Raw genomic sequence first — 27,657 nt, 5'->3', positions numbered from 1 at the left:
AAGTCGCTGGTGAGAGAAAGAAGGCTTTATAGCTAAAGTTATCACAACTTCAAAGATTTTATATGATAAATGGAACAACTCTTATTTTATTCCAACCCAGTATTTTGGTCCGAAGCTAAGCAGCTCCACGTAATACTTTGTTTATGTAGAAAATAAAACGAGCATTCGCATTACATGCTGCATAGATGAAAAATTTTGCAATTACACAAAAGATAGTTTTATTGTAGGGCTTTATTACCGTGGTGTTTAGGTAATATGAACTAACCGAAAAAACGGTTTGGATGTATACGCCTCTGGGTATGAATTTTAGGGGCTATTTTGCCTCCTTAACTAATCTTCCGACCATAAATGGTTTTGATAGGGTCACTAAAAAGACAAGTCGAGGTATTGAGAACTTATATTCCCCTTTACTACTGTCAATCACCAATGCCTAGTTGGGAAAAGGCTGAGGTGAAACGAACTTTCACGAATTTTTCTACTTATTCATCGCGGTTTCTATGAGACGCTACCAAGTTAGAAATAGGATATCATTTTTTAAGAGAGTAATTGCAAACTTCGTGCCATCTCTCTCATATTTTAACGCACGGATGCCAGCGTACTTTCTGGGGGAAATGATTTTTCACCTATGTTACTCAAAGCACCGAGTTTAGACTTCTAAGATGGAACTTTTTGCTCAAGTTGCGGGGAATGAAAAACTTAAAAAGCAGTGATATGGACTCTACAAACTTTCTCCTCATTCAGATTAAAGATGGCTCCTCACAAAACACGACCAGCTTTATTCTGCTTGCAATTTAGACCATGTAAATTTTGATTCTAGACCCCTAAAAGAAGCTATTTTCTATTAAATTAAGTCAAAAATAGTTTGAAGACTTATGTAAGCCATATTTTAAGGCTTTCTTTCCATAGAATGTGATGTACTATTGGAAGGAATGAAACAATGGATGTAGTCTTACGATTTTTGAAATTTGGCACAACACTTACGAATTAAATATGCAATCTCAGGTTAAGTAGAACGCAAGATTAGTTGGTTAGAGGCGCAATAGCTCCTTGAATAATGTCATGAAAGACATTAAAAGTTTCAGAGTAGTTGGTAGTTTGCGATCCCAAGGTCCGAGAATGTGATTAGTCTCATACACTCTTCCAGTGACAATTATAATACTCCCATTGTTGATAAATACGTCTTACCACCTCGCTACACAATTTCATAGATGAAGCAGAGTTGTTAATACTGGAACTTCCGCTTTGTCTGGTAACCTTGAAGTGAGTCATGCAATATCCATAGAGGTGAGACTCACCTTGCCACCATTGCCAGGAGGCGGAGAGTCGCATTTGCGACTGCGGTGGCGAAGACCGGCGCCGCATGTGGAGGAGCAAGCACTCCAGGGACCCCAGCTGCCCCACACCCCGTCCACCGGACAAAAGGCCTGCAAGCATGCCCGCGTCTCGGCATTCTCACCTACACAGTAGGCACCACCGTTCCTAGGCGCCGGCGATTCGCACAACCTCCCACTGAATAGAGGAAAAAGCACCTTCTTTCGACTTTGTGGTCAATCTCTTATCAGTCAGCCATCATATCTGCATATAGAACTGTAGGGATCTTTCTGAGTTTCTTAGGCTATTGGTATAGACTCTACTTATTCCATCCAGGCATCTGGACTCCAATCTCATTTGTATGGATGTAATGACTTCTACTTCCATACCGTTGCATTTTATTCAATCTCCATAGGTGACGTGGGCCCTACAACTAGACAAACGTAAGCTCACGTGGCCAAAAAGTTTGGTGATGATTTCAAATTCCATTGCACGTCTGTTTCCATTGTTAAAAACGCGAGCTGGAGTCAATAGAACCATTTAATAATCCTGGCGAATGCATTCTAATTTATTTTACCCGTCAGCTTCAAAATGGCGACCATGAGGTCGTAATTTTGGCCAAAGAAACATAAGAGTGACGCTTAAAAACTTCGAAGATGCTACCATGATCAAAAGTGGTTGTTAATGATTCATTCAGATCTAAACTGACATATGATGTTATTATTTTTTCCCCCATTAGAGGTTGGGTAAGAACAATATTTAAGAAAATGAAGGGAACAGTGCTATCAAATTCGGAATACTGCATAAGCAAGAATTTGTTGGCTATAAAATAGGTGTGAGATGATTGATCAAAATTGGGAATAACTGTGAAGGTAGGCAGACTTGCCGAGGTAAGGTCGTTTTTAGCTAAGCATTTTCAGTGACCCAAGCTTTACGAATGAAAGTGGACTTACTGATATGGCCCTGATAATATTTTGCACCAATACCACAGTTAAATAACGCAACATATGTTTCGAAACAACTTACGAACATTACTGCAACTTTACACATCTGTTCGATGTCCTTACTACTTACTACGTTGATCATATCATCATTCACGGATAATAGAGAGGAGAGATAATGCAATCACTGCATCAGCGATTGGTCCTGCTTATTCATTAATTTACCATATATCGCATTTTTTGCCATATTGACGCATATGAAGGTCCAGGAAGGGGAGAACAATCACACGATATTTGGACGTATGGGGGATTATTAAGCAAAAAGCAGCTCATATGTGTGTTCCAATCCATCTTAGGTTAACTATTCATTAATAGGTACTCATTAGGGCTCACATAGTACTTTATTTGTTTGTTTGACTCCCAGTTTTGTTAACGCACTACTTAGGGGCTCCGCCATTGTACCCTTGTTGGGCGGCCTGGCTTCCGGGTCATGCCAGTAGCTCCAAGTCCTACTGTACGTTAACAGTACATTATTCTGCCCGAGTATTATGCATGCCTTCGTATTCAGGACAGTAGTCTGAGAGGTGAAGGCATATCAGAACTGGAAAATTTCATCACAACGTTTTGATGACTAGTGACAACTAGTTGTTGATGGTATTCGTGAATTCTTAAAAAAGTTGTCACTTCTAGAATATGCTGAAGTATGCTTTGGGCACTTATCTGTTCCTTCTGTAAAACTATGACTGCTGACCGTGAGTGGCATAACGACCCTCCAGTGGCCCGGTATACATCACGAAGAACCAAAAATGGGATTTTGTAATGGTCTGCCATCTTAGGTCTGACACTCATAATAAAGCTTTCAAAAGTTGCATAAGTGTCCAACAAAGCACATACTTTTCAAAAACCAGTTTTATTGTCATTTATACAAAAGCTTGCTTCTAGATTGAGCGTATTTAGATGAGGCCTAAGTAAGCAGCCCTGTGGAGTTAATTTTGGCCAAACCATGCAAATCCTAAATAATGAGCCAATGATTTCGTCAGCTGAGTCAAATTTCAAAAACTGGTACGTTTTCAGCACAGTTTTTTTCAAATTAGCACAATGGATTTAGCACCAAAAGAGTCTACTCAAAATATAGTCAAAATTTATTTGCAATGTTATTGCATAGTGCATTTATAGCAGGTTTTTATTCTTGCCAATAAAGTTTCAGACCTTCGCTCTTCTACACGAAGGTCCATTCATTTTCACCACAAAATAAATTCTATTATAGATGTTGAAGTAAATAAAACGGTACACAACCCGCAACCCTCTCACATCTACTGCCGAGGAGGCAATTTGGAAATTTAAGCAGTCCAAAAATAGGCAGCTGCTTCCGCATCAAATCAACTGACGGTGGTGAAGAAAGAAGTACATCAAAATTACGAATGCTCAAGAAGTTATAATTTTTGGCATGCAGGAGAAAGAACGTTACGTTTCTCTTTTTACGGTGGGAATCCCTGAGTCACCTTTAAGATGTTAAAAGGGTCGGAAAAAATTCCCTAAAATACTGAAAAATGAAAGGTTTTTCTCAATTGAACATCATGCATCTTGAATGTGCCTGATGTCAGAAGAAATTATTTCGTAGGTAAGTTTAAAAGGAAAGCAATTTTGTACAATGGTGGAGAAGGTAACTTGGCTAAGTGGTTCTTAGCTGTAATAGTAAACCGGGTTGGATGCATTTCAGTCGCGCCCCTTTCCCTCTCCTTCGTGTTTCCATGCCGGATAGTTGTCACTCTGTGTGTACTAATAGTGCTTGGCATTTCCATCAGGATTTTTTATAATAAGAATGAAGTTGTACTTTAAAATGCACCCTTTTGGAGATAATATTCAAATGTACCACGGTGATGATGAAATAGAACTATGTGCTTTATAAAAAGAAAAAAATTTATTGCTGCATGATTGCTCAAATTTCATTTAGATCAAACGCCTTTTGATCAAGAGAAACTTGACTTTGTGAACAGTAACACTTGTACTACATTAGCTCTGCTTTGAGCAAATAATACCTGCCTTGCCTTCCTTTTGTTGGCAGAGTCATCATTTGAAGAAATAGGTGACGAGGAAGACTCTTGCCTTAATTCACACCCGTTATAAAATTAAACAACGATGTATATTCATCGTGCCCAATAAAACATCCCCTATTACACGAGGTAAGTGGCCTCGCATGTAGCCGCCGAAACAGGAGACAGACGGGCTAACGAGGTCATTAAATAGGGACACGCATACCGACTACAGTCGGTCTTGCTGCTGCGATGGTACGATTCTTCACCGATTCACTTGCTCTTCAAAAAAATAAGGCTCTAAAGTAGACGCTGGTTGTATCCGCTACTTTTCTTTTCCCACGTAAAGCAATTCGAAGGGAACAGGTTCCACATAACACTGCATCAAGGGGTTGTACAGGCACATTTTAATTGAAGTTGCTTCCGTATTCTTAAGCGTATAGGCAATGCATATTTCGAAATGCGAGCACCCAAAGCTTCAAATGTGTAGGAGTAAGGAATGCTTCATATATTTTCGAAACTTGAAGTATGTTTAAAATGGTCTTTACTAAGTATTAGCAAAAACCACCATTTAGAGCACCACAAACTCCCGCAACTATTTTATTGCTAAGCCATTAATTTGGTGTTTGATGTGATCGGGAGAATTGAGGTTTTAAAGGCAGACTTCCCCAGTCATGACAACGATTCTCTTTGAGGAATGAAATTAGCGTCTAGGCTCAAAACTGGTGTAAGAAACTTTACTTTTATACACTGTTCACAAATAAAGGAAGTCTACCAAGGGGAGGAGATTCAGCAAGAGCATGACGACAGGAAATCAATCCATTTTTTTTTTTCCTACAACTGGAACCCCTGCAAAAACATGCCCATCCATTTTTCATGTATTCCTTGGCAATTTATGAATGCCAGCTTCGTCTGTTTTCACTTTGGACTAAAGTTACACTAGTGTATAGTCAATCCAACTTACGATTAGGCTGTTAACCTAATGAAGGACTTTAACAAAGTGTTTTGTTATCAGACTTTTATTATCATGATGCAATCATAAATAAGTAAAGTCCTAATTTTCGTTTTGCAAAAGGCTCTGCCACCCCTAATGACTTATAAATGCCACCTCTCCTCCCATAGGTGCATTAATCCCAATACCACCAGATTACCCTGACACACTCCTCATCACTGGCTTCCATGACCACAAATGACTGAGAAAATGCGACATGCTCTGAGTCGTTGTGTCACTCCTGTATTTTTAAAAAATTCCGGCATTTTATCCTTTGTTAACCTATCACGATGCCATTCTTGGTTCGTAATAATGGATACAAGACCACCAGAGAGTTATTTCATGCTACTCGCAAAAAACAGCCTTAGCCCCACTTCCTAGCACAAACTGTGACAGAAAGAACAAGTAAGAGTCCAAAGCATACTTTAGCATATTCAAGACGTGGCAGGTTTTTGGAACGTGATGAATGCCAACAACAATAAAAACAACCAGTTGTCACTAGGCATCAAAACTTTGTGATCAAACGTTTTATTTCTGAAATGCCTCAACCTCATGGGCTTGATTTTTATCACTCACACAAACAACAATGAGGTATCAGTTTACGAATAGTTAATCCAGAAAAGATAGAAATACATAGATGAGCTAATTTCATTGAACAAACCCGCATACACTTAAATATCGTTTTGCTATTCTCTCTTACTTGGTACTGCATATGTATTAATATGACAAAAGAACGGAACACTTTCGGTCGTCTAATTGGAAGCGGCTATTTGCGAAACGTAACCTTTGCTTTATTGTTATTGAGTTTGAGTTTTGGGCTTTAAGAGGACTAGCAGTGACATTTAAATCATTACATGCATTGTGAATGCAAACCGTCGGTGATATATAAATATGAGCTAAACTAAGTTTAAAACATGGTCACATCACAGATGGGAACCTTAAAAATGTATTATGCCTCGAAAGTAGTTTAAAAATGGTAGGTATTCAGTTTTGCTCAAATGATAACCACGAATTAAGTTAGCAATGGGAAGGAGAAGCGTAGGTGAGCATGTTCCTTTTTAATGACTAAATAGTAGGCGAAGGAGGAATTTTGCCATATTTAAACCTAACAAGTTGTAATTTGCTTACCGCATTTGAACTCCACGACCACAGGTGGCACTACAAGGCTGCCATGGCATCCATTCGGACCACCCACCCGGAATCTGAACTTGGATCGTTGCAGGATCGGAGATCACCTCGCCCTGGTACGAAGACGCCACGCAGTGATAGATGCCCTCATCCTTTTCGCTTACGCCAACGATTCTGAAATACCCAGGCAACAGCGCCGTAAAAGGCTAATGCAGCCTCAAACACTTGCTACAATAAATTTTGGCGCTAGAAGCATTTCCTTTTTGTAAATTTCTACTGATCTTGCCTTAACGAAAGAAGCAATGTCATTATAGACTAAGAATCTAAGACAATTGAGCAACCCTAAATTTTTATGCAGGCTTTAATGCCCATGCAGATCTACCTTCTAAACTGCTCTAAGTTAATGCTTTCTTCAGGGAATTTCATCTAAACTGTTTAGAGAATTTCATTAAAGTCGCCTTTCAAACGTTCTTTGATTACTTTTGGTAACCTCTATAGATCACGTGTTGATTCTTGAGATCTTCCCTTACTCCTGTCCATGAAAGTTTCAGTCGTTTACACCCCCTTTAATCCGTATCAGCTCCTAAGATTTACTAATGGTAGCTCATCGTTTCCACTTAATAGGTTTGTGTAGCTTATGAAGTCGTGTCTGCATTCCCTTAAGGGTTGCACCTCGAAGTAGAACAGGTCATCTTGACCAAAAAAGTGCGTTTGGCTGAATTAATAATTACTCACATTTCTGACATGAAAAGTGCTCATAGAATTCCTAAAAAGTACACCATGTGAGTTTTGGGCTCTTTGATTACCTACAAGGAATGAAGAACACTTGATTCTAAGCTTCATTTTGAGAAGCGGTCTGAAAATTTTTCTATCACTAACTAAGTGAAAATTACCCACCTTTTTGTTTTAGCACCACTATTCATAAGAAGTCCCACAGCATGTTTTATACGGGACTAAAAATTTCAAGCGTAAGCTGTAATATGTTAATTGTGTGTTTAGCTCTCAGCTGTAGTAACAAGCCACTCAGGGCCACGACATTGTACGTCCGCCGGACGGTCTGGCCTCCGGCTCATGGCAGCAACTCTCAATCCCTTCTGTATATTAACAGTACGTATTCTGCTGGAGCATTATGCCTTCTTTCGTCTTCAGGTGAGTCTCAAGGCGCTACAGAACGACTATCCTTCCCTCTGATAGAATTGCTCGTGTGGTGCGTGAGTTTCTTGAACCCTCAATTCGAGACAGTTTGCTTTAGCGATTCAAAAGTGAAATATGCTCATTGATTGAATAAAACAATGTCTGGTGTAGAGTTCTAAAGGTTTTAATGGCAACGACCAAATTTTGATGCATTTTTAGCAAGTTTAATTTGTATATCGTTTTTGGTTTACCGGAGTGAACCGTTGCGAATGATGGAGTGTGTAGAACTCATTCGTACTGTGACATTGTTGTGGTACCATGAGATGATTGGTGTTGGGTGACCCTCTGCTTGGCACTCCAGAGTGATGATTTCGCCCAGAGAGGCCGTGGAATTGGCGGGTGTCTTAACTAATTGTGGTTTGCCTACAAAGTGAAATCGACACTCATGCATTCTACTGTTGATTGAAAAGTAACGCAGACATTGTGTGGACAAACATACTCTCAATCACAAGCCTCAGTTCGCCTAGATCTTCACCCACCGGATTGGCCGCGATGCACTGGTACACGCCATTGTCGACCGACTAAGAAGTTCACGTATGTTAAGCAATAAGTGAACTTTCAGCCTTGCAAAACGAAGTGAGCAGAAGAAACGTACCCGCGCCATACTTATGACTAGACTAGAGCCGTCATTTTCAATGTTGACACGCTGGTCACTCTTGATTGGAATGCCGTCTTTCAGCCAAACGATTGAATCAGCATCGCCGCTAACATTGCAGTAGAGTCGTGCCATCTCATTGGTTCGTATAGCTTCGTCTGACTGGTACATGTGGACTTTTGGTCGAGCTAAAATGAAAAAAAAATTCATGAAATAGGATATTCCATTTTGCTGTCTCCAAATAAAATTAGAGCACCAAAAATTGAGCGCCGTTATCCACATTATTTGGCGCATAATAGACTATTTTATTCAAATTGTCCAATTTTAAGTCAAAATTTTGATAAAGTTGACCTTAACAAAAAACAATTGCCACATATGAAATTGCCAGTCTTTAAGATATCATGATGAATTGGCCAATTCCGATTAGTTTCGGGTAAATGAAAAAAAAAAGGACTGCTTACACTTGCAGTACTTACTTTTTACGGTGAATTGAAAAGTGTGCTCTTTCTTGCCGGCATCGTTGGTGGCAATGCAAGCGTACTGACCCGAATGCGATTCCCTCAGTGGGCCGATGATTAGCGACCCGATGCCATTGTGGCTGGGGTTGCCTATAAGAGGGAGAAGTGAAACCGTCAGTTGATCTAAAATACCTTATTTGACAGCAGTGAGATTGTTAATACAAACTTACTTCCAATCATGTTGCCTCTGAAAGTCCACTTAATCTCAGGCTTCGGATGACCATCTGCAGTGCAACGGAACTGAATCCATCTGTCTTCAAAAGCATCTATGGTGCGGTTTGGTGTACTCACAAAGGTCGGAATGGCTGAGATAAAGATAAGACAGAGGAATAGAAATCATAGCATCCCAAATTTAGATGCTATATTTCATATGTAACTCACTAAAAACAGTCAAGTAAGTGGAGTCCATAACTCGATCCTGGCCAGGTATGCTTGCAATACAGAAGTAGTTTCCAGCATCTTCTGGCTGTAGGATAACAAATCGAGTAGCCCTACTCTCTGTATATCTCATTGTTGCTTAACTACGGCTAAAATCCTTGTTTATTTAAGCATCTAACATTCCCTTACCCATGGTGATTCCGAATAGCAAAGCTCACCTGAAGATTATGGATTGTAAGGCGAGTGGGCGAGTCAAGTCTAGCTCTCGAGCCAAAAGTCATACCAACAGGCTCATTTTTGAACTCCCAAACCACTTCCGGGATTGGTTTGCCTTCAACCTGGCAATCAAGGGTAATTGACTGACCTTCATATCCGACACTTGACAACGACATCGAGACGCGTGGTGGGGCTGCGGCGAATTACGTACGGAGGGTGGGTAAAGCATCCATTCATTAAAGGAATATGCTTACATATGTGAGTAAAGTAGAACTTACTGCTGACAATAACATTGAAGGCAAGTCGATCCTCACCAGCAGGATTTCTAGCTACGCAAATCCACTCTCCTTCATCCTGAGGCCTAAAGGAACATTTAAAAGTTAAAAGTGATAAGCCCTTCATGACACACTGGCCTTGCCACCATCAATTGAATAAATATGCAGGTGGACCAAAATGTTACATTCATTAGGTGCATGCATTGACTCTAACTGTCGAGACTAAAGACTTGTAAGATCGCAGGCCAAACACAGGCAAATGCTTTCTCGTTAATATCGACTACATGAGAGTAGGTCTTACTTGAGCGCATTAAAAATGAAGAGGCCTGAATCTGTGGTGGTGTAGAAGCTCTTGGTACGACTGAAGGAGACTCCGTTGCGCTCCCAAATGACAATAGGTTTTGGAATACCCTCCTCAACTTCGCAGTTGAGTTGCAGAACTGAGTTCATTTTGCCTGAGGCTTCAATTGTTGCGGGCCGCACGAGTTTCGGGGGCACTTGAACACCAAAAGTGTTAATAGGAATCATAATGGAACTCTTCATCAGTCATTCATTTGGTTGAAAAATATGTGCGTCCGTTTGAATCGGTCCTGTTGAACTGCTTCACTTACCCAAGACCTCAAGACTTATTACAGCATTCTGGCTTCCGGCTTCGTTGCTAGCTGAACATCTGTAGAGACCAGCATGGGTTCTTGTCGCACTTTCGATCAAGAGGCCCTAAAATTAAAGGGTAGAAGATGCTTATACCAAAAGGATCAGGTAATTTTAAGAATATAAGCTCGATTCTTTTTCAATAGGCTGTGCTACAAAGCTTGTTCAAGTCACCCTACTCGGTTGGTTACCTGTTGGGGAAGAACCTGAAACCCAAGAATCTCATCCTGTGTAATCTGTTGACCAGAAGGCAGTCGCCAATGCACTTGAATTGGCGGAGTTCCAGTGACGGTGCAAGGCAGAACCACTTGATCGCCTTCGTTCACAACAACTGGAGCAGTTGTAGTCTGGATAAGAGGACGTTCTGAAATTCCAAACAGTTATGTGACATTCTGTAAAACAATATATAGTCACTGTCAAACGCTAGAGATGTTACCTATTACTTGAATATCAACGGTCTTCGAGTCACTGCTGATCTTGTTCGTGGCTGTACACGTGTATACTCCCGTGTCCTCTTTTCGAGCGTCTGTGATTGTCAATATACCAGTACTGTTAATGAAGAGACGTTTATACAATATACAATCAGTTCTGGAAATAAACAGGCTGTGTTCGTGGTTACAGGACACTCACGCAAGATCGACATTTGTACCGATTCTGAAAAGACCACCAGTACTACGAGTCCACTCAATTTTCGGCGGTGGATGGCCCTCGGCAATACATTGCACAGTGAACGTCGACCCCTCCCTTTCGCGCATCTCGGCCCGATCCAGACGCACCAGTGGAGGCACTGCAAGTCAACCAAACCGATGCTTTTTAGTTTCTAGAGTAATATTTAACTTGTACAACCCCAAGACAGAGTCCCTTACTGATGATTTCCAGCTCATATGTCTTGGAGATATTGCCCGCCTCGTTGTGGGCAATGCAGCGGTACTCGCCCGAGTCTTTCTGTCCAGAAATGAAATTCAACACTCGGTTGTCCATATCAAATGAATAATGGGAGGGCACTGTGTACGGTAGTAGGGGTGAGCCGTTGTAATACCATGTCACCACTGGTGGTGGTGACCCCGTCACAGGGCAGGTAAGGCGTACCTGCGAGCCTATCTGCTGCGTTAACTTCTCTCGATAGCGTACAAAGTCAGTTGGAAAGCGGGGAGCCGCTGCAAAGTAAATTCAAAACATCAGTGCCCCACGTCCAAATGTCCACATTTTGGATAGATTGAAAAACGGAATTGCATTTCTTGTGGGTGGCACTGGAAATAATAAAATAAAAGCGTACCAGTGACAATGAGTTTGAAATGATGGCTGTCAACACCGGCTTTGTTTTTAGCCTCACAGCGATAGGTACCGCTCTCGCTGGAGGTAGGGCGAACCACAGTGAGCACTTGTCCACTGTCTTGCACCACAAAGTAGTCCCCATCCTCCGACATGAGGATCGGCGACCCGTCTTTCGTCCACACAATCTCTGGCTGGGTGCTGTTGTAATCGCGGATGAGGCAGTGGAACGTCTCAGGTACGTACTCGCGTGTCGAATGAACCTCGGGAGAGCCCTGCGGCTTTAGAATCACTGGTGGCACTACGAAAGGCACGATATAAAATCTCCTCTGCAGCTATATTAGACAAGGTAAAAACTAGCCCTGGTTTACTTGCTTAAAGGGGTAATTCATAGGTAACCGACATTTCTGATGATAATAAACCTAAAATAATGTTAACTTAGGAGGACGTATATTAGCTTTTTTTATATTAATATTAGCAGTTGTGGTTGCGATAGCCATCTTGATAGGAACAGATTGGTCAGCATAAGGAAAAGTATGCTAAAGGCTGTTAGAGGATCGTAAATGAACATAATTAAGATAATGGACAACTAAAAGTAGTTGGAAAATCTAGTCAGTAAATATGAGTGGGGAAAATGCGAGACACATACTGATAACGGTGAGGTTGAATTTCTTTTCAATAGCCTCGCCACCGTTGGAGGCCATGCAGGCGTAATCCCCAGCATCGCTCTTCTGGACGTTGGTAATTTGGAGGATCTGATCACCCTGAAGGGGCATCACAGTCTTGTGTGAGTCCTGGGTTGAACTGCTGGTAAGGAAGGAACCGGGTGGGAAAAGCTCCACATCACGCTTAAACCAGGTGACTCGAGGCGGCGGGTCTCCTGTGGCCTCGCAGGACATGTATATCGTCTGATTCTGAATTGCCTCAATGTTGATCTTTCTCATTGGATCCACGAATCGAGGACGGACTAACAAATACAGGTAATCAAATATTTAGTCTGCTCATAAAATTCACATCTATTTTGTTACTATCAACATCCTATTCAATCAGTATCAGTTTACCGACCTAGTAGGGATGGGGAGTTTAAGTGACTCACCATGAACAAGAACATGGAAGGTCTGCGAGGTGCGTCCGACCTCGTTGGAGGCGATGCATTTATAGTCACCGGCGTCAGAGAGGCTGACACGGGGCACAGTGAGCCGGGAGCCGTCGGCTGAGATCTGGATTGCTGGTCCGCTGACTACTGATATCCCGTGCCTTTCCCACGTTAGCAACGGTGGGGGATCAGCGAAACCATGTAGAGGACAGTCAAGAAAGCGCGTCTGGTTGACAAACCACTGCACTTCTGGCTGCATGTTTGATGTGTCAAAGCTCGGTGGCACTTGATGCAAACATTGCAAGACAATCAAATCACCAGCAATTACGACTTTCTTAGCTTTGTTCTAAATTTCCGAAAATCACTAAGCAACTTAAATTCTTAATAAACAAATTTTTGGAACAATGATGGTTTAGACTATGGTGATCGAAAATGAAAACCAAGGAGTACATTTACCAAAATAAATGCAAGAACCTGTGCTCAAAAATGGACCAAAAACAACTGTATCCGATTTCTGCATGTAACTTTTTCAATATTCTAAATCCTTCGTATTTATTCCACCAGTGGCGGTCTGTAGATTTTCACCGCGATCTTCAAAGAGGAAATGGCCTCACCTCTTACACGAACTGTATATTTCATCGTGTCCCATCCAATCTCGTTGCTTGCGTTGCACTGATATGTACCAGCATCACTCTTTTGAACTCGGAAAATTGTCAATGCTTGACGATCCTATAGAGTAAAATACAACCACGCATAACAGAAGAGCAAGCTGAGGTCTATCCAAATAATCTATTACTTATGAAAAGTGCTAAATCGCTTCAATGTATACTACTCAATACAGTTATCAGAACGCAAAACCGTAAGCCAAAAATAGAATCCAAAGTAACTTAAAAGTGGATCATGTCACATTTTCATAGTTGAATCTGTAGTAAGTGCATAAGTATTGTGGGAAAAAAAACACCTGAGAGACAACGGCACGCCTGACTAGGGAATCCTTGTCGGAGGCGGTTCCTTGTTCGCCCAGAGGACGTTCGACCACCGTCTGGGTAGTGGGGTCAAGCTCACTGCGAGTAAAGGAGAGGCGTGGGTCTGGCGAACCCGTGGCTGGGCAGGGCAATACCAACTCGTCGCCCTCCTTTACCACGTACTCACTCCGCAGGCGACCTCTATCAATCCTAGGTGGTGCTACACAGGAATAGTGGAAGTTGGGAGATGGTTCGTTACTCTGTCTCGTATGAGCTTATGGTCACGTACCTCCAACTGTCAAGTCGACGCTGACTTCTAAAGAACCGACCTCGTTAGAAGCAACGCATCGGAAGCGTCCGGCATCCACCGGCTGAATGGACAATATCTCTAACTCGCGCTTCTGGTTGAGGAGGCGATAGCTGAATTTGGGAAAAAGCAAAATTACTTTAAAACCTACGTTTATGTATTAATTCCTGGCATTTATTTTAGCGTTTGAGACAATGTTGAATGAATTTAATATCATCCATAGTTGCTACAGTTCATACAATTGAAGCAAGCACTGCGTTACATTAAGAAATCGGTTTAATAATGTGAAATCATTATCATTTATGTAGTAGCACTCCCAAATACTTTTAAAATTAAACCTAGTGCAAACGATATTACTAACCGGTAAGGAAGTGGCTCCAGTTTGCTACCGTCTTTGTACCACTCAATTGACGGTGTTGGGTTGCCTATTACGAGGCATTCGAGAATTACACTACTTCCCACAGTACGTTCAATGCTATACTGTCGCTGTCCGTCACCATCCAGACGTGGAGCGTCTAGAAGAAAAGAATACCGCTAAAAGTTAAGTAAAGAAATGTATTTTGCTCTTAACGTCTCCGGTTAATCATATCGCATTATAAACTCATCAAAATTGGTCTATGGATGTCTCATCGGATAAGTAATATTTCGTGTCATTTCAAAGCTTAATGAGCTGCGCTGATTTGAGTTGTAGAATTAAATCTATGGTACTGACAAAGTGAATTACAGGTTAACAAAGTGAAAAGATGTTAAAAGAAAAAAACTTACAAATGACCTTGATGTCAAAATGCTTGCTGACTTCACCGTAAGGACTGGAGGCGATGCAGGAGTAGCGACCTGCGTCGTTTTCCTCCGCTGCAGGCAGCCGGAGGTGGACGCCATCATCGGAGATTTGGAAACGACCCTGAGCCTCAGTAATGGGGGCGCCGTCTTTGGTCCACTTAATCATTGGCTTTGGCTCGCCTTCAGCCACACAGAAGAGAGCCACACTGCCGCCCAGAGGCACACCCTGTGTTCCCTCCTCACTTGTGAATAAGAATCTGGGTGGGCCTGTATAAGAGACATCATGTCTTAACTTAAAGCGTTCGGTTTTAAAAGCATCTTGTGTGGTAACAGTAAGATCGGGCATAAGACCACGGGGACTGCTAAAGATTTTGCACTTATCCACTTCCCAAGCCGTTTCTGTAATACTTAAATGTAATCAGTCAACTCCACGTAGTTACTCTGTCAGCCACCATTCCTTTCTACTTAATTAATGCCTTTTAGCCAACAGAAACTGCAGCCATGATTAAAGGTCTGTTAGTAAAGTCCAGGCACATGGATGCTTTTAGCGATTAATTTGAGAAGTGTATTAATTTTATGAATTATTTTATGGGAAAAGTGCTGCTCAAGCTTGGAAGTAAAGTAAACAAAATGCAAAATGTACTTGGTTAAACTGTCCATCATTTTATTGAGAGAATTTTCAATTCTTCCACTCCCCGTTATTATTCAGTAATTTCCAATTGGTAGCAATTGTCTCCTTTGCAGATGAGGGAGCAGAGTCCATCCTTGCAATCGTAGCTCTCAAAGCTACCATGGGAGCAAAAGTCAGTAGTGCAGTTACTGTATCCAACAAAAAGCGGTAGTGAGACTGTTTCATTGCTAGACTTTTTATTCCCACCATCTTGTGTAACATGAACGTGAATTCCTCTGTCAGTTAAGTCCTCGACGGGCGAAATGTCATTCTCAAAGCAACCACCTTCGAAGCAGATGACGCTACATTTCCCCAGGTAGCAATTGAAGCCTCTGAATTCCCCACTTTTGCAGATGGGCTTGCCGCAGCCGGCAAAAACGAGTCGGCCACTTTGTGAAAAGTGTTTGAGCTGTGGTTTAGCAGCGGTGAGCACGATGACAGCCAAAATAGCAAGCGCCCTCATGTCTTACAAATTTGCACCCATTTTTTGGCTTTTATTGCATGAATTTGCTTTGGAAATCTATAGAACGATAGATGCCAATTGCCTGACCTAGTACACTGCCAAAACGTCGGTACCAAAAAGAAGAGAGGCCTCCTTATCAGAGTGCACGTCCTCCAGAACTTTGCAATTGACATTAATGCATTAAGTGACTATTTAAACAACTAAATTGTGACTTATTGTAAAGTCTAAGTTCCAGCTGCACCTTTTCATTTTGACAAACCTATTGTCCAAGTGAGGGATTAAATTTTTGTGATGGGATCATCACGTAATCCCAAATGACAGGAGGGTCTTCACACATGTAGTAATGATCCTACTTTTAATATAGAGGTGTGAACCCATTCACATTTCATTGACCATAGTTAGCTCACAGCCGATGGAATGTTCAGTCGCTTCAAGAAGGTTTCTATTTGACGGATTCCAGGCCGAGATGTCCTTATCTCCAAATATGAAACATTTTATTTCGAGACTCCTGCATTGTCACAGACAAGTAAGGTTATGTGGCCACCAACAATTGTTAATTTTAATATCTCTTATTAAACCTCAGGCAAAATTAAGTGTTTTCAAAACTGACATTCAGAGAGTAAAATAATGTTTTATTTGTATGAGTCTATCGATAAGGATATTACCACTAGAATAGATGAGGCAAACTTGAGTTGCTTGAGGAAATCACTTGATATATTCAGGTCTGACGAGAAGCCCAGACGAGATAGAATATTAGAGCATCAATGTCTTATCAAGCTTCTTGGGTAACCATTCTGCAAGAAGCCATACGCAGGAGTCATACCACTAATACACGTTAGGGAGGCACTTTTCTTAAGTCTCGTCCATTGATTTCAAATTTCCTGATTGACCAAACCCACTTATTTACTTGGATGGGTCTCTAGAATAAACTGGCCAGGATGTGGCGATGTGATGGGTGTGAAGCAGAGTAATTGCACATGGTTTCAACTCTAAGGTCAAAGGGACTTTCGTCTTCAGTACCATGGCATACCGCTTATTCCAATCTTACATTCTTACTGCAACCCCATCGAACGATTAATAACTGTTGAAGAGTAATTGTAGTAGTGTGATCAAGAAAACCCAAGAGGCGTGGGTGTTGAACGATTGACTTACTCATTACTAGGACATTCCACTGGCGTTTTGTACTACCAAATCTGTTGGAGACTACACAACGATATATTCCTGCGTCCTCGGCCTCTACGTTGTGCAGATAAAGCTACAAAAAGTTAGGAAATTATTATGCTAGAAGTAAAATGGTGAATATAACTTGACAAATATGTCATATTTGTGGGAGCCAAAAATTAGGTAAATTTGGCAGATGTATTGAGGTATCAATATCCCATAATTACATGATTGCAAAGACTGGACCCTTAGCACCTAGAGAATTGGCACAAATATGCGTTTAACTAAATTCGGATGTTGTCTTGTAAATTACTTTTCTTTCAGCCAAGTTCATTTATTCTAGTTGTTAACTTTCATATTTAAAATTATTTCGGAAGTACAAACAAGTCTTTGTGAAATATTGACTTTCAAATGCGGAAACCAAAACGGACAAAGCATGTAAGTTATGCTGACATGTTACAGGACTACAAGGATAAGATCGTACCATAGTGTTCCGAATGGAAAAGTTGGCCCTGGGAAAATCGTAGCCGTTAATCGGTTCACCACCTTTGAACCACTCAACCTTGGCGTCCGGATAGGCGTCCCAGTCGCAGGAAAGTTGCGTTTCTCCATTTCGGACCACCGGCCGTGGGTTTTCGCCTTCATGGCTAATGATCACAGGAGCATCTGAAAGATGGAAAGTGGTGCAATGTACCAAATGTTCTGCGGAGCACGAACTCATTCACGTCAAAACGAGGAGCTCCTGAGTTCTAAATTGTAGTGGCACTAGTATTCTATGTCCTCATTCCGCATGTACAAAAGGTGTACCGTATGATTCCCTTCAGACGTGATCCATGTCACTGAATTATAGTACCCATAAAAACACTAATTTGATCAAATCAAAAAGTGAGGGAAAAACGGCTGATGTGTCTATTTTGCACTAGTTATAACCAAGGGAGACCTTAGTCCAAGGAAACATGATCCTGATTCACAGAGATAGATGTAGGCACGCACAAACAATGACAGGGTCAATGATACGTCTGGCCTCGCCAGCATCGTTGGTAGCAGTGCAAGTGTAGCGAGAGGCACTGGCCTGTGTCACATTAGCAATGAACAGTGCTCGTCCCTCGCTTTGTATCTGAATGTTTGCGTTTCTTTGGTCGACCTCGCCTTCGTGCTGAAAGGGACGATACACAAGTTATTTGTCGTTCACCCTGACGCAAGGGTGATTTGATAGAGCTCCAAAGGCTAAACGTACCGTGGACCATTTTATCTTGGGCTGTGGGAAACCAGAGGCATTGCACCAGAGAAGGGCTGATTCTCCACGAATCACCTCTGGAGTCTCATGATCCAAGCCATCCACGAAGAAGGGTTTGGCTGAAGTTGAACTCAGTAGTTAAAATGTAATTCCACTTGATGCCCTTTTATACCAGTTTTATTCCATATTAAATGTTTTGCCTTTGTTCTGCCAATTTTGAAAACTTATTCCGGAGGCTCCTTGCAACAGCATACATCTTTTAATTTAGACACTTGAAATTTATGCTTACAACTACAAATTCGAGGAAAAGATTCAAACTAAAGAAAGGGAGGTCACTGATCAAGCTATAACTCATAGGACATCTGCAGGTCTAAACGAAGGAAAACACGATTATCCCAAAGCCAACATTGCAATGGAGCAGTTTGAACCGCATTTGAGCAAACCAGCTCGAAAAGCGATGTGGCCTTGGTTGGCGAGCCTTTCATTTAAACATGGCAGAAACCTCCTTCTTTAGACTGCAAATGGGGCGCTTATTGCTCCAGGAATCTTCCAATTGTCGTACTTTAACATCTGCTTTCCATAAAATCGTTTATAGCAGTCCAAATTGTGGTAGTCTCAAAGAATACTTTGACAACAATGGGTGACGCTGATGCAAGGCGCGGAGTGAGCACATACCGATGACGGCGACCTGCATAGTGTGTCGATCACGTCCAACGACGTTGGTGGCGATGCAAGTGTAGGAGCCGGAGTCCTCGGGCTTGGCAGCAAAAACCACGAGCTCGCGACCCTGGTCATGCAGGGCATAGCGCTTGCTTACTGTGGAGATCTCCACTCTCTTGTCCGACTGGCCCGCCCCCATAGGGATGCTGGTGGAAGCGATGGGAGTATCGTCCTTCAGCCACTGATAGGTCGGCTCCGGGTGGCCGATAGCTATGCACCTCAGATGCAAATCCTGACCCTGACGCACTTTTTCCTTCAGTCGTGACGAAGACCCTACCAGAATGCCCGGCGATGCTAAAGCACCAAACAATAATTGTGATTTTCTTCCGCCGGAAAGACTTCTATCCTCCAAAACAAGTGGCTTTGACACGTCTGTATTTGGTATTTCAGCCTCCACCTCAATTTATCGTGAATTAAGACGTGTTCCAAAAAAAGGTAAAATGGGCAATATCAGACTAATCACGTTAATTTAATTGGGTTAGTTGGATTAGCATTTCACCGAGCACCACATTCAAATGGTTTATTTCGAAGCCACTTTGACAATCCGCGTGGGCTCACTAGCAGCAACTACATTATCTTATCAGGAGGATGAATCTATCTGGGGATAAAAAGTGGAGATTGGACATCCGTACGTTTTACAAACTTCTCCCGGTGACCTAGAAACCATTTGATAAGTCTGGTCGCTATTTTGTCTGAAAGCTTGTCAGTGATATCATGTGGGCAGAATTCCTACCTTAATTTGACAGGTGGCAGATTAACGGAAGAGATTTCCGTTTATGAGTGACTTGAAGTGATCAAACAAAGTGCTTACAAGTGACTTCAAGGTAGTAGGAGAGATCCCAATTCCCGGGAATATTTTCAGCTTCACATTTATATTGGCCCTGATCCTCCGGTTGTACGTCGTAGATGGTCAAGGTTGACTCATCTGCAGAAACCGTGAACCGATCTAAATAAATTTAAAAGTCATTGTTATCATTGATGGTTTAATCAAAAAAGAAGATAAATAAAGGCAAGACCAATGGACTTGTAATCAGTAGCCAATCACAAGCATATAGATACCAGAAGAAGTAATTCAAGTCTCCCTTGCCAAAATTTAACGTCCCCTTTATATTCTGAGAAGGAAGTATCTGATTAATGAGGAGGCCAACTCTAACCTTGAGGCATGATAGAGAAGATGTCGACACCATCTTTGTACCACTTTATTTTGGGAGGAGGATTCGAAGTGAGCTTGCAAGTGAATGTGATGTTTCCGCCCATCGTAATTGTCGTGATATTCTGCGATATTGGTGGCTCTGCGGAGGGCTCTAAAAGTGACACAAAAAGAAGTAACAGCTTTACGCACTCAGTTCAGACTGTTTGATATGAATTACCGCTAGGTACGTATCTTTTAACAGACATTACCATAGATACAATGGCCAAAGAGGAAATCTGCTATCTATTCACAGTACTGTGAATAAACTGTACTTATTGCGCGAAGTAACGCTTATTGAAAACCATTCCGTTTTGGCCTATTGATGGCGTCAGTTTCTCTGTTGGTTTGCTTTAGTATCTAACTAGGAGACTGAACTTGTCTGTGTACAATGCGTCCCAGTCAACAGCTTAGGTATGGATTAATTTTCAAAATTCCAGTGTGCAGTAGATTTTCACTTCTGTCACGGCAACATTTTACGATCAGGCGCCTCGTTCTAAGCTCTTAAAAGTCCATGCTTTCAAGAAACTAAAAGAGGTGCTTTACCAGGAAAATACCTTTATATTTTTAATTTTTCATGGTTAATTGAAGTACTGCACTTCCAAGTAAGAGAATTTGATTGCGATAGGTGTAAAATTGAATTGACAGCAAACTTACCGAAAACGGTAATAGTTGCAACTCTTGAGTCTTGTCCTGCTTCATTTTCAGCAATACAGGTGTAATCTCCTCCATGATGGCGTTGCGCATTGTAGATCATCAGGTTCCCGTCACCGACAATTCTTTATCAAATGGATGCACTCGTAATTAATTTTCATGATCTGATGGCACATTTCTACTAACGTACAAACAATAGGTTCTATCATTTGCGCAAGACGTCGAAAATGCATGAAGGAAAATTCTCGTGTTTCATGCCCATTGTGAGTACTTTCCGAGCAAGCAACTTGATGGAAAGCAAAGTCAAGAGAATATGCGAATCGTTACCTTCTACAATGTGCAAAATAAGCAGATGACTTTGAGGCGATGATGCTATGTGGAGGAGTTTTTCATTGCCTCCATGGTTATACGAGAATGCCTTTTAAAACTACTTGCGTGGACCATCAGCACCATCGGTGGCTATTACTTGGTACATAACAACGCATTTTCATTATCAAATACTTTATTTGGGCTCATGGTCGCGCTCGCTTGAGGTACAACTTAAGCTCAGTGTCTGGTGCACCTCTGGTAATTCATCGTCTAAAAATTGTTTTCGAAAGACGTGGGTGTCTATTTGATCGGACCCCTGGTCTTTTGTTCCATGGGCTTGTTACCACGCAGTGGCAGAAAAATCATGATATTGGGTGTTAGTAGACAAAAAGTAACATTTAATAAATCATGCATTTAGAGACAAATATAATATTCTACCACAAGGATCACAGGGTTAAGAAACTTCTAAAACTTACGAAATTGGACTTAATTAAAAATAAGGGCGTCATAAGTTTGATAGGAAGACTTTCGGAGTGCTGTAGGATCGCTTGCATACCTATAACCGGGCGTCATTGAGGGAATGATCCTCGACCCCTCGAACCACCAGGAAATACTTGGTTTTGGTGTTCCCGAGGCTCCACAAGTAAGTGTTATAGTGTTATTCAAGAAGACAACGGCTCTCTCTCCAAAGTCCACTATCTTGGGCTCAGCTAGTTGTGACAAGAGAGGAAAACATACAGTACTGAATCGTATATAATCAGCTACATAATGCAGTTAAACGCACTCAAAAGAATAACCTCGTAGTCCATCGAAGTTGTGCCTCCACGATTTCGACCAATGCAAGTGTAGCTAGCAGGGAAATACAAACGATTCATGACTAGTGCACGCAAGGAGAAATACTCGATCAAATGGATTAAAAACTAAGAGAACGACTGATTTCTAGGGCCTATGGTAACCCATCAGTTATTTAATACTTTTCCTTAATTTTTTTATCAGATTTGAGTCTTCAGTACACGTGCTCAAAAGACCGCAAATTGTAGTACGAGTATGACATTGCACCTACTTTCCCTGCAGATCTCCATTCATGTACATGATCGTGAGTTGTGAGGTGCCCTCCCGCGGTGGCCGGATAGACACTCCAAGGTCATCGAGTTTATTGGCCTCCAGTGGACGGCCATTCCAGGACCAGAAGATCTCGGGTTCAGGGAAGCCAGACATTCCGCACTCCAAGTCAACGCGCTCTCCCGTACGCACCAAGAGGCGACGACGGACGTGCGTAGAGGTGTAAGTTGGTGGCACTAATCGCAGAAACAACTTTTTGTTGCATTTAGCTACTTAGCCTCAACGAGTAGGCAGTTGCGTCATAGAAGCCTACCTAGGACGGCGACTTGGTAGAAGCGGGAGTCAAAACCGACTTCATTTTCGGCTCTACATTCGTAAGAACCCGATTCCTCTTCCCGCTCTCCTCGAATTTCCTGTCCGAATTCACGGGTTACAAATAAAGTGGATGTGATTTTAAATTTAAGACAATTGACATGATCACTTCTTTTACTCCTGTTCATGACTTATTATTTTAAGAACTTTTATCAACACTAACTGGTACCAATTCTAGTAGCAAATCTGCATTTCTAAATATCTCGATAAACTGCAATGGCGAAGTTTTAAAATAAGACAATTTATCATGAAGCGATATGCCGAAAATCGGGATTCTACTTACGACACTTTGTCCATTGTCAACAATATGAACGCGACCAGGAATCTCAACCAGTGGTTGACCGTTCTTAAACCACCTAATAGTTGGCTGAGGATGACCGTAGCTTATCATGCAGGTCAGCAATGTCATCTCATTCTGCGCAATCTCCACTTCACCTACTCCCTCCTTCGAGATACTCGGGGGTGCTAAATTCGAGAATGCTTTATTTGTCAGCATACACGCAACATCTTTGGTTCGTAATGCATCATTACAGACTATTGCGTTTTGACTCAAAGTGTAAAGGAATTAACGACAATTACTTACTTGTTTTGACAATATACTCGGGCTACGCATATGAACTTGATCTACTCTGAAAATTTTCCCAACTAGGGTATTTGTATGTGAGCTTCAGAAACAAAACTGAAGAAGCTATACTGAAATGATCCGGTAGATTTGAAGGGGAATTACTTTGTGAAGTAAAAGGCTTTTGATTATGGTGGTTACGATAGTGTTCTGCCTGGAATTCTTAAAATATTGTGTATCAAATGCATGTATAAACCGACTGACGTCACTTACTCCTTACAGTGACCTGAAATTCCTTTGAGACAGCGCCGTGCGTGTTAATGGCAGAGCAGGTAAAAATCCCACTGGTGGCATCGGTCACGGAATAGACAGTGAGGACGTAGCCGTCGGGGGAAAGGATGAAACCGCCGGCACCACTAGAAGAGCCACGCTTGGGTGTCACAAGGCGTCCATCCTTGCGCCACTCCACCTCTGGTTTTGGGTCGCCTTCCACCTCGCAATGCAGCTCCATTACCTTACCCTGTGTGATCTCCACCGTCGTGAGGCGTGTGTCATCAATGAAGCGAGGCTTTGCTATTTAAGGAGGACCATCAAACAAGCAGTACTGTGACACATTTGTCGTTTTCTTCGAGTAGATACAGGTATCATCTTTAGAAATTTCGCTGGTTCTGATAACTTCACCCTTGATTAAGCACTTTATCAAACTCTTAACAGAATCGCAGTGGCACAGGTACCTGCTATTCCATTGAAGAAGTAGGGAAATTAACACATTCATCCGCATGGATTTTAAAGTTTCTCTGCAAACTATCTGCCAAAAATATCCTGAGGTTCGTTAATATCAGGCTCTACTACCATTAATAATGAAATTTCTACAGGACATTTTGTTGAATTGCCAACCAGCAAAGCAAATTTCTTCCCAAACTCAATTTACCTAATGGGGTAAGATGTGGACTGGACTATTTCACACCTGACTGAAGTAAATCGCTGCAGTGAAAAAAAGTAAAGGCGGAAAAGACGGGAAGAACACCCTCGACGCCGACATTAGGCAGTTATATATAAACATGAACTGCACTTCAGGCACTGTATGTGGATCACCAGCTACAGTCGCATAAAAACCATTCCAAGTAATAAAATTTAGAGGGTAAACCTTGATTAAGTCATCCACATATGCTCAACGGGAACTTACTCTGTACATCCAACTCGATGTCAATTTTGGATCTGCCAACAACATTGTGGGCGACGCAAGTGTAAATTCCTTCATCTCCCATCTACAACAGCAATATTTGCAGATCCAAGTACTCCTTTATTGAATTATCAAATTCCAAACCCAAATGTCTGTCGAAATACTCAATTAACGTTTAAATGAATAAGGAGGCTGTTCACTTCAAGCATACTTCGATTGCCCTGATGACGAGACTGGTATCGAGAAGAGCGTAACGCGGGTCGGAGAGATTAATTTCAACACTATTTTTGAGCCAAGTGACCTGAGCCGCAGGCTTGGCATCAAGGACGGGACAGTTGAGAATCATCTCCGAAATGCCCTCCAAAACGACCTGTCGCGGTTCCGTGTATGAGATGGTTGGCGCACCTAGAATATAGATATAGCCTAGTAAGTAATTGTGAAACCCCAAAATCTTTACAACCTTGGCATATATGAGAACACATATCGTACCACTGCGGATAAAGTGCGTCGCTGGAATACGTAAACGAGTCAAATTTATGCTAAAATCACCTAACGAAATAGCTTTCATGAAAAAATGTATTAAAATTTCATTCTGAAAATAACCTGTGGTCCACTCTTCTGCACATCAACAAGACTTTCGACTGCCTAAGTAAAGTACTCCCATATATTCAAAAAGACCATAGTAATTTGGTCGTATTATATATAGCTAACCTTAGCATACCCTGGCTTCAGTCGTATGCTACTGGTACATATTTCAGTAGCTAGCTGCGCAATCAGAGGTCGATGAACGATAAAGATAGGACATGCTTAGAATGGATTCTTGTGATAGTTGATCTCATAATGACTGTGTGATCGTTGTATCGTTTTGCATAAAAGTAACTTACGAATGCCTCCAAGTTCGACTGACACATGATACTGGTCGCGGCCATAAGTGTTGGATGCCTCGCACACAAATGTAGTGCTATCCTCCAAGTTAAGATCTGTGAGAAGAAGGATCGAAATTTCCGCATTTTTAAGGAAGATTTGACTATATTGACTTCAAAAATGCAACAAATGACAAAATTTACTTGCTGCCTTCTTAAATGTCTGAGGTGATTTTTTATTGGTTAATAGGGATCTGTAAGAGACACTTTTGATAAAGCGCAAACTAGAAATTTGTCTAAAGTCAGTATTTAATTCAGCTTATTGTATTACTACATCAGGTTTATGCATCGCTAGCAGAGGTTTATTTTTTAAATTAATCGGTACTAATTCAAATCCTAATGGCTGAACCTAAGGATAATCGGGGAATGCGGCATACATCAGAGTAGTGCCTTCACACCTCACTACCAACTCCGAGTTGAAGACTGGAGGACCAGGAGTTCCCACCAGTACAGTTTCAAGTGCTTACACAGAAGAAGTAAACTGACCGGTAATGTGAAGAGAATTGTCGGCAGCAAGAGTGTATCGGCTCCCATAGGCGACAGGAACCTGGCTTTCTCCAACCAGCTTGAACCACTTGATTTGTGGTGGCGGATTTCCATCCACAATGCAGGGGATCACCAAATCGGAGGCGAAGTCTCCAAAAATGCGCTCCTGCATGGCACCAGTGTCCATCTTTGGCTTATCTAAAGTTGTGCTGGTATAATTTAACTACGGAGAGTTGTCAGCGCTCTCTTGAAAGGCAACAAATGACATTGATGAACGTCGACCTTGGCTTAAAACAGTTAAATAGCCTAACAGAATTATTCTCATACAAAAAAACATTCTTGGAAATGTGCGTATTATAAACTTACGCCCAACCTCCATGGACACTGAGGTTCGCGTGCTTCCGGCGACGTTTTCCGCAACACAAGTCCACTTGCCACTCATATGACGTTTCAAATGCAAGATTTCCAACTCTCCAGTCGTTTGATTCAAGCGAATATTAGTACTTTCACCGACCTATTTGAAAAATTGAAACGATGAATCAAGTCATTCGTTTCTCATTTTGTGATGTATTTTAGCTAAATCATTTTTGTAAGACTATCCATTACAAATGGTTGTTATCACGAGAAAAACACTTGTTAAATTAACCAAGGTAAAAATTTGGCTCACTGGACTTCCATTGAACTCCCATTTAATGAGCGGTGGTGGCTGTCCACTGGCCAGGCAACGCAAAGTCTGCCTCTCACCCTCCTGCGGCATTTCTCGGGCCATGTCGATACGGGTGATTTCTGGGCGAGCGATGAATGAGGCAATGATGTCTGCTTGCGCTTCACCAGCCGAGTTTACCGCAAAACAGGAGTATCGTCCTGCATCCGAGGCATCTGCTGGCGATATTATCAGTCTTGATTCCTGAGAAGAGAAATTTATGACATTTAACCTTTCGTCCTCATCAATTTCCAGCAGGTTATCGGTTCGGTGGGCAAATATTTCAAACGGATCTTTGAATTTTATGCAATCAGATCTAGATTTGCCACTTTAGCAAATGTCTTATAGCTTACTTAGCTACTAGGTTAGGTATCACTCATTTTCGAATCGGTGGGATGACAAAAAGTGTTTTAGGACCATGACTAGCAACAATTTGGGAAGCTTAAAGGTCACTTACCATGTATTCATCCAAAATATTTATCCGTGATGATCCAATTTGCATATTTTCGCCACGCGGAATGGGCACATCGTTGAAGCTCCACGAAATCTCCGGAGGTGGATGACCCTCCACACGACAGGAAAGAACCAGACGACCTCCGTCCTTAAAGTCTACTTGACTACTCTCTGCCATAACGCTGGGTCGAACTGGAAAAGCATGCACATCAATGTAACGTTAATATGGCTGACATACGCAACATTTTTTTAAAAAGTACTTATAAATGTGCGCATGAATTAAGATGGCCCTTTTAATTTAGCATAATTTTAGAGGTGTAAATTACCTACCGTGAATGACGACGAATCCAACGGCCGAACTGACGCCGCCCTTATGTTCTGCTTCGCAGATATATTGGCCGATATCACTGTCCTGGACGTTTCTACAATGGGAAAAAACGTTCATATCAGCTTTCCATGCTAATTCAGGCAAAATATTAGCCATTCTGAGCTTTGGCTCATACTTATTCCGCATAGTGGTAGGAAGCAGCCTACCTAGGTATTATCGAGGTGGGAGACAGCGCAGATTCGGATGGTGTTCTCCATGGGCATAAAAATGAAGCCCCTAGTTCAGTTCTTCTCTTTTGGGGTGAAATTAGCACAAAATACGTAAATTCCAGTATTTTTAATGGTGCTCAAGGAGGTGTCAAGAAGTTGATGCTTATCCCTTCCATTCCAAATTTATCTGACCTGTTTTCAGCGATATCATATAAATAAATTGCCCACAGAAATGTCATTATCAGGTGCAGCTCTCACATCTGTTTTCCCTGAGATGTATCAAAATTGGCCTTATTCAAATAGGTACTTTGCACAGTGCACC

The 27,657-nt window shown here is 41.7% G+C and overlaps 1 protein-coding gene across 1 annotated transcript in view; it reads right to left on the bottom strand. All coding sequences in view use genetic code 11, as the record gives it.

Annotated features, from left to right (window-relative positions):
* EGR_02369 (Hemicentin-1) overlaps nt 1–27,657 on the bottom strand; it is a gene marked incomplete at both ends in the record, with an annotated part of 45,794 nt that overhangs the window by 13,804 nt on the left and 4,333 nt on the right. The window contains 46 exons of the mRNA XM_024491618.1: nt 1,296–1,509; nt 6,405–6,578; nt 7,790–7,961; nt 8,038–8,119; nt 8,194–8,381; nt 8,670–8,801; nt 8,882–9,016; nt 9,093–9,177; nt 9,308–9,498; nt 9,584–9,666; nt 9,882–10,077; nt 10,192–10,297; nt 10,423–10,595; nt 10,668–10,780; nt 10,862–11,018; nt 11,098–11,388; nt 11,508–11,804; nt 12,153–12,470; nt 12,600–12,945; nt 13,161–13,328; nt 13,561–13,784; nt 13,854–13,984; nt 14,233–14,386; nt 14,637–14,918; nt 16,937–17,039; nt 17,430–17,611; nt 17,939–18,101; nt 18,183–18,301; nt 18,858–19,196; nt 19,714–19,848; nt 20,057–20,206; nt 20,749–20,870; nt 21,611–21,764; nt 21,839–21,903; nt 22,118–22,352; nt 22,430–22,529; nt 22,772–22,953; nt 23,324–23,623; nt 24,237–24,318; nt 24,445–24,638; nt 25,118–25,213; nt 25,643–25,840; nt 26,009–26,156; nt 26,310–26,549; nt 26,803–26,990; nt 27,129–27,220. Of these exons, the coding sequence (XP_024354124.1) occupies nt 1,296–1,509; nt 6,405–6,578; nt 7,790–7,961; nt 8,038–8,119; nt 8,194–8,381; nt 8,670–8,801; nt 8,882–9,016; nt 9,093–9,177; nt 9,308–9,498; nt 9,584–9,666; nt 9,882–10,077; nt 10,192–10,297; nt 10,423–10,595; nt 10,668–10,780; nt 10,862–11,018; nt 11,098–11,388; nt 11,508–11,804; nt 12,153–12,470; nt 12,600–12,945; nt 13,161–13,328; nt 13,561–13,784; nt 13,854–13,984; nt 14,233–14,386; nt 14,637–14,918; nt 16,937–17,039; nt 17,430–17,611; nt 17,939–18,101; nt 18,183–18,301; nt 18,858–19,196; nt 19,714–19,848; nt 20,057–20,206; nt 20,749–20,870; nt 21,611–21,764; nt 21,839–21,903; nt 22,118–22,352; nt 22,430–22,529; nt 22,772–22,953; nt 23,324–23,623; nt 24,237–24,318; nt 24,445–24,638; nt 25,118–25,213; nt 25,643–25,840; nt 26,009–26,156; nt 26,310–26,549; nt 26,803–26,990; nt 27,129–27,220 (7,999 nt within the window). The remainder of the gene's footprint in view (nt 1–1,295; nt 1,510–6,404; nt 6,579–7,789; nt 7,962–8,037; nt 8,120–8,193; nt 8,382–8,669; nt 8,802–8,881; nt 9,017–9,092; nt 9,178–9,307; nt 9,499–9,583; nt 9,667–9,881; nt 10,078–10,191; nt 10,298–10,422; nt 10,596–10,667; nt 10,781–10,861; nt 11,019–11,097; nt 11,389–11,507; nt 11,805–12,152; nt 12,471–12,599; nt 12,946–13,160; nt 13,329–13,560; nt 13,785–13,853; nt 13,985–14,232; nt 14,387–14,636; nt 14,919–16,936; nt 17,040–17,429; nt 17,612–17,938; nt 18,102–18,182; nt 18,302–18,857; nt 19,197–19,713; nt 19,849–20,056; nt 20,207–20,748; nt 20,871–21,610; nt 21,765–21,838; nt 21,904–22,117; nt 22,353–22,429; nt 22,530–22,771; nt 22,954–23,323; nt 23,624–24,236; nt 24,319–24,444; nt 24,639–25,117; nt 25,214–25,642; nt 25,841–26,008; nt 26,157–26,309; nt 26,550–26,802; nt 26,991–27,128; nt 27,221–27,657) is intronic.

The sequence above is a fragment of the Echinococcus granulosus genome (genome assembly GCF_000524195.1).
Source record: "Echinococcus granulosus chromosome Unknown EG_S00010, whole genome shotgun sequence".
Taxonomy (NCBI): Eukaryota; Metazoa; Platyhelminthes; class Cestoda; order Cyclophyllidea; family Taeniidae; genus Echinococcus; species Echinococcus granulosus.
Note: the sequence above shows the minus strand (reverse complement) of the source record. Positions and strands in the feature narration are given on the sequence as shown.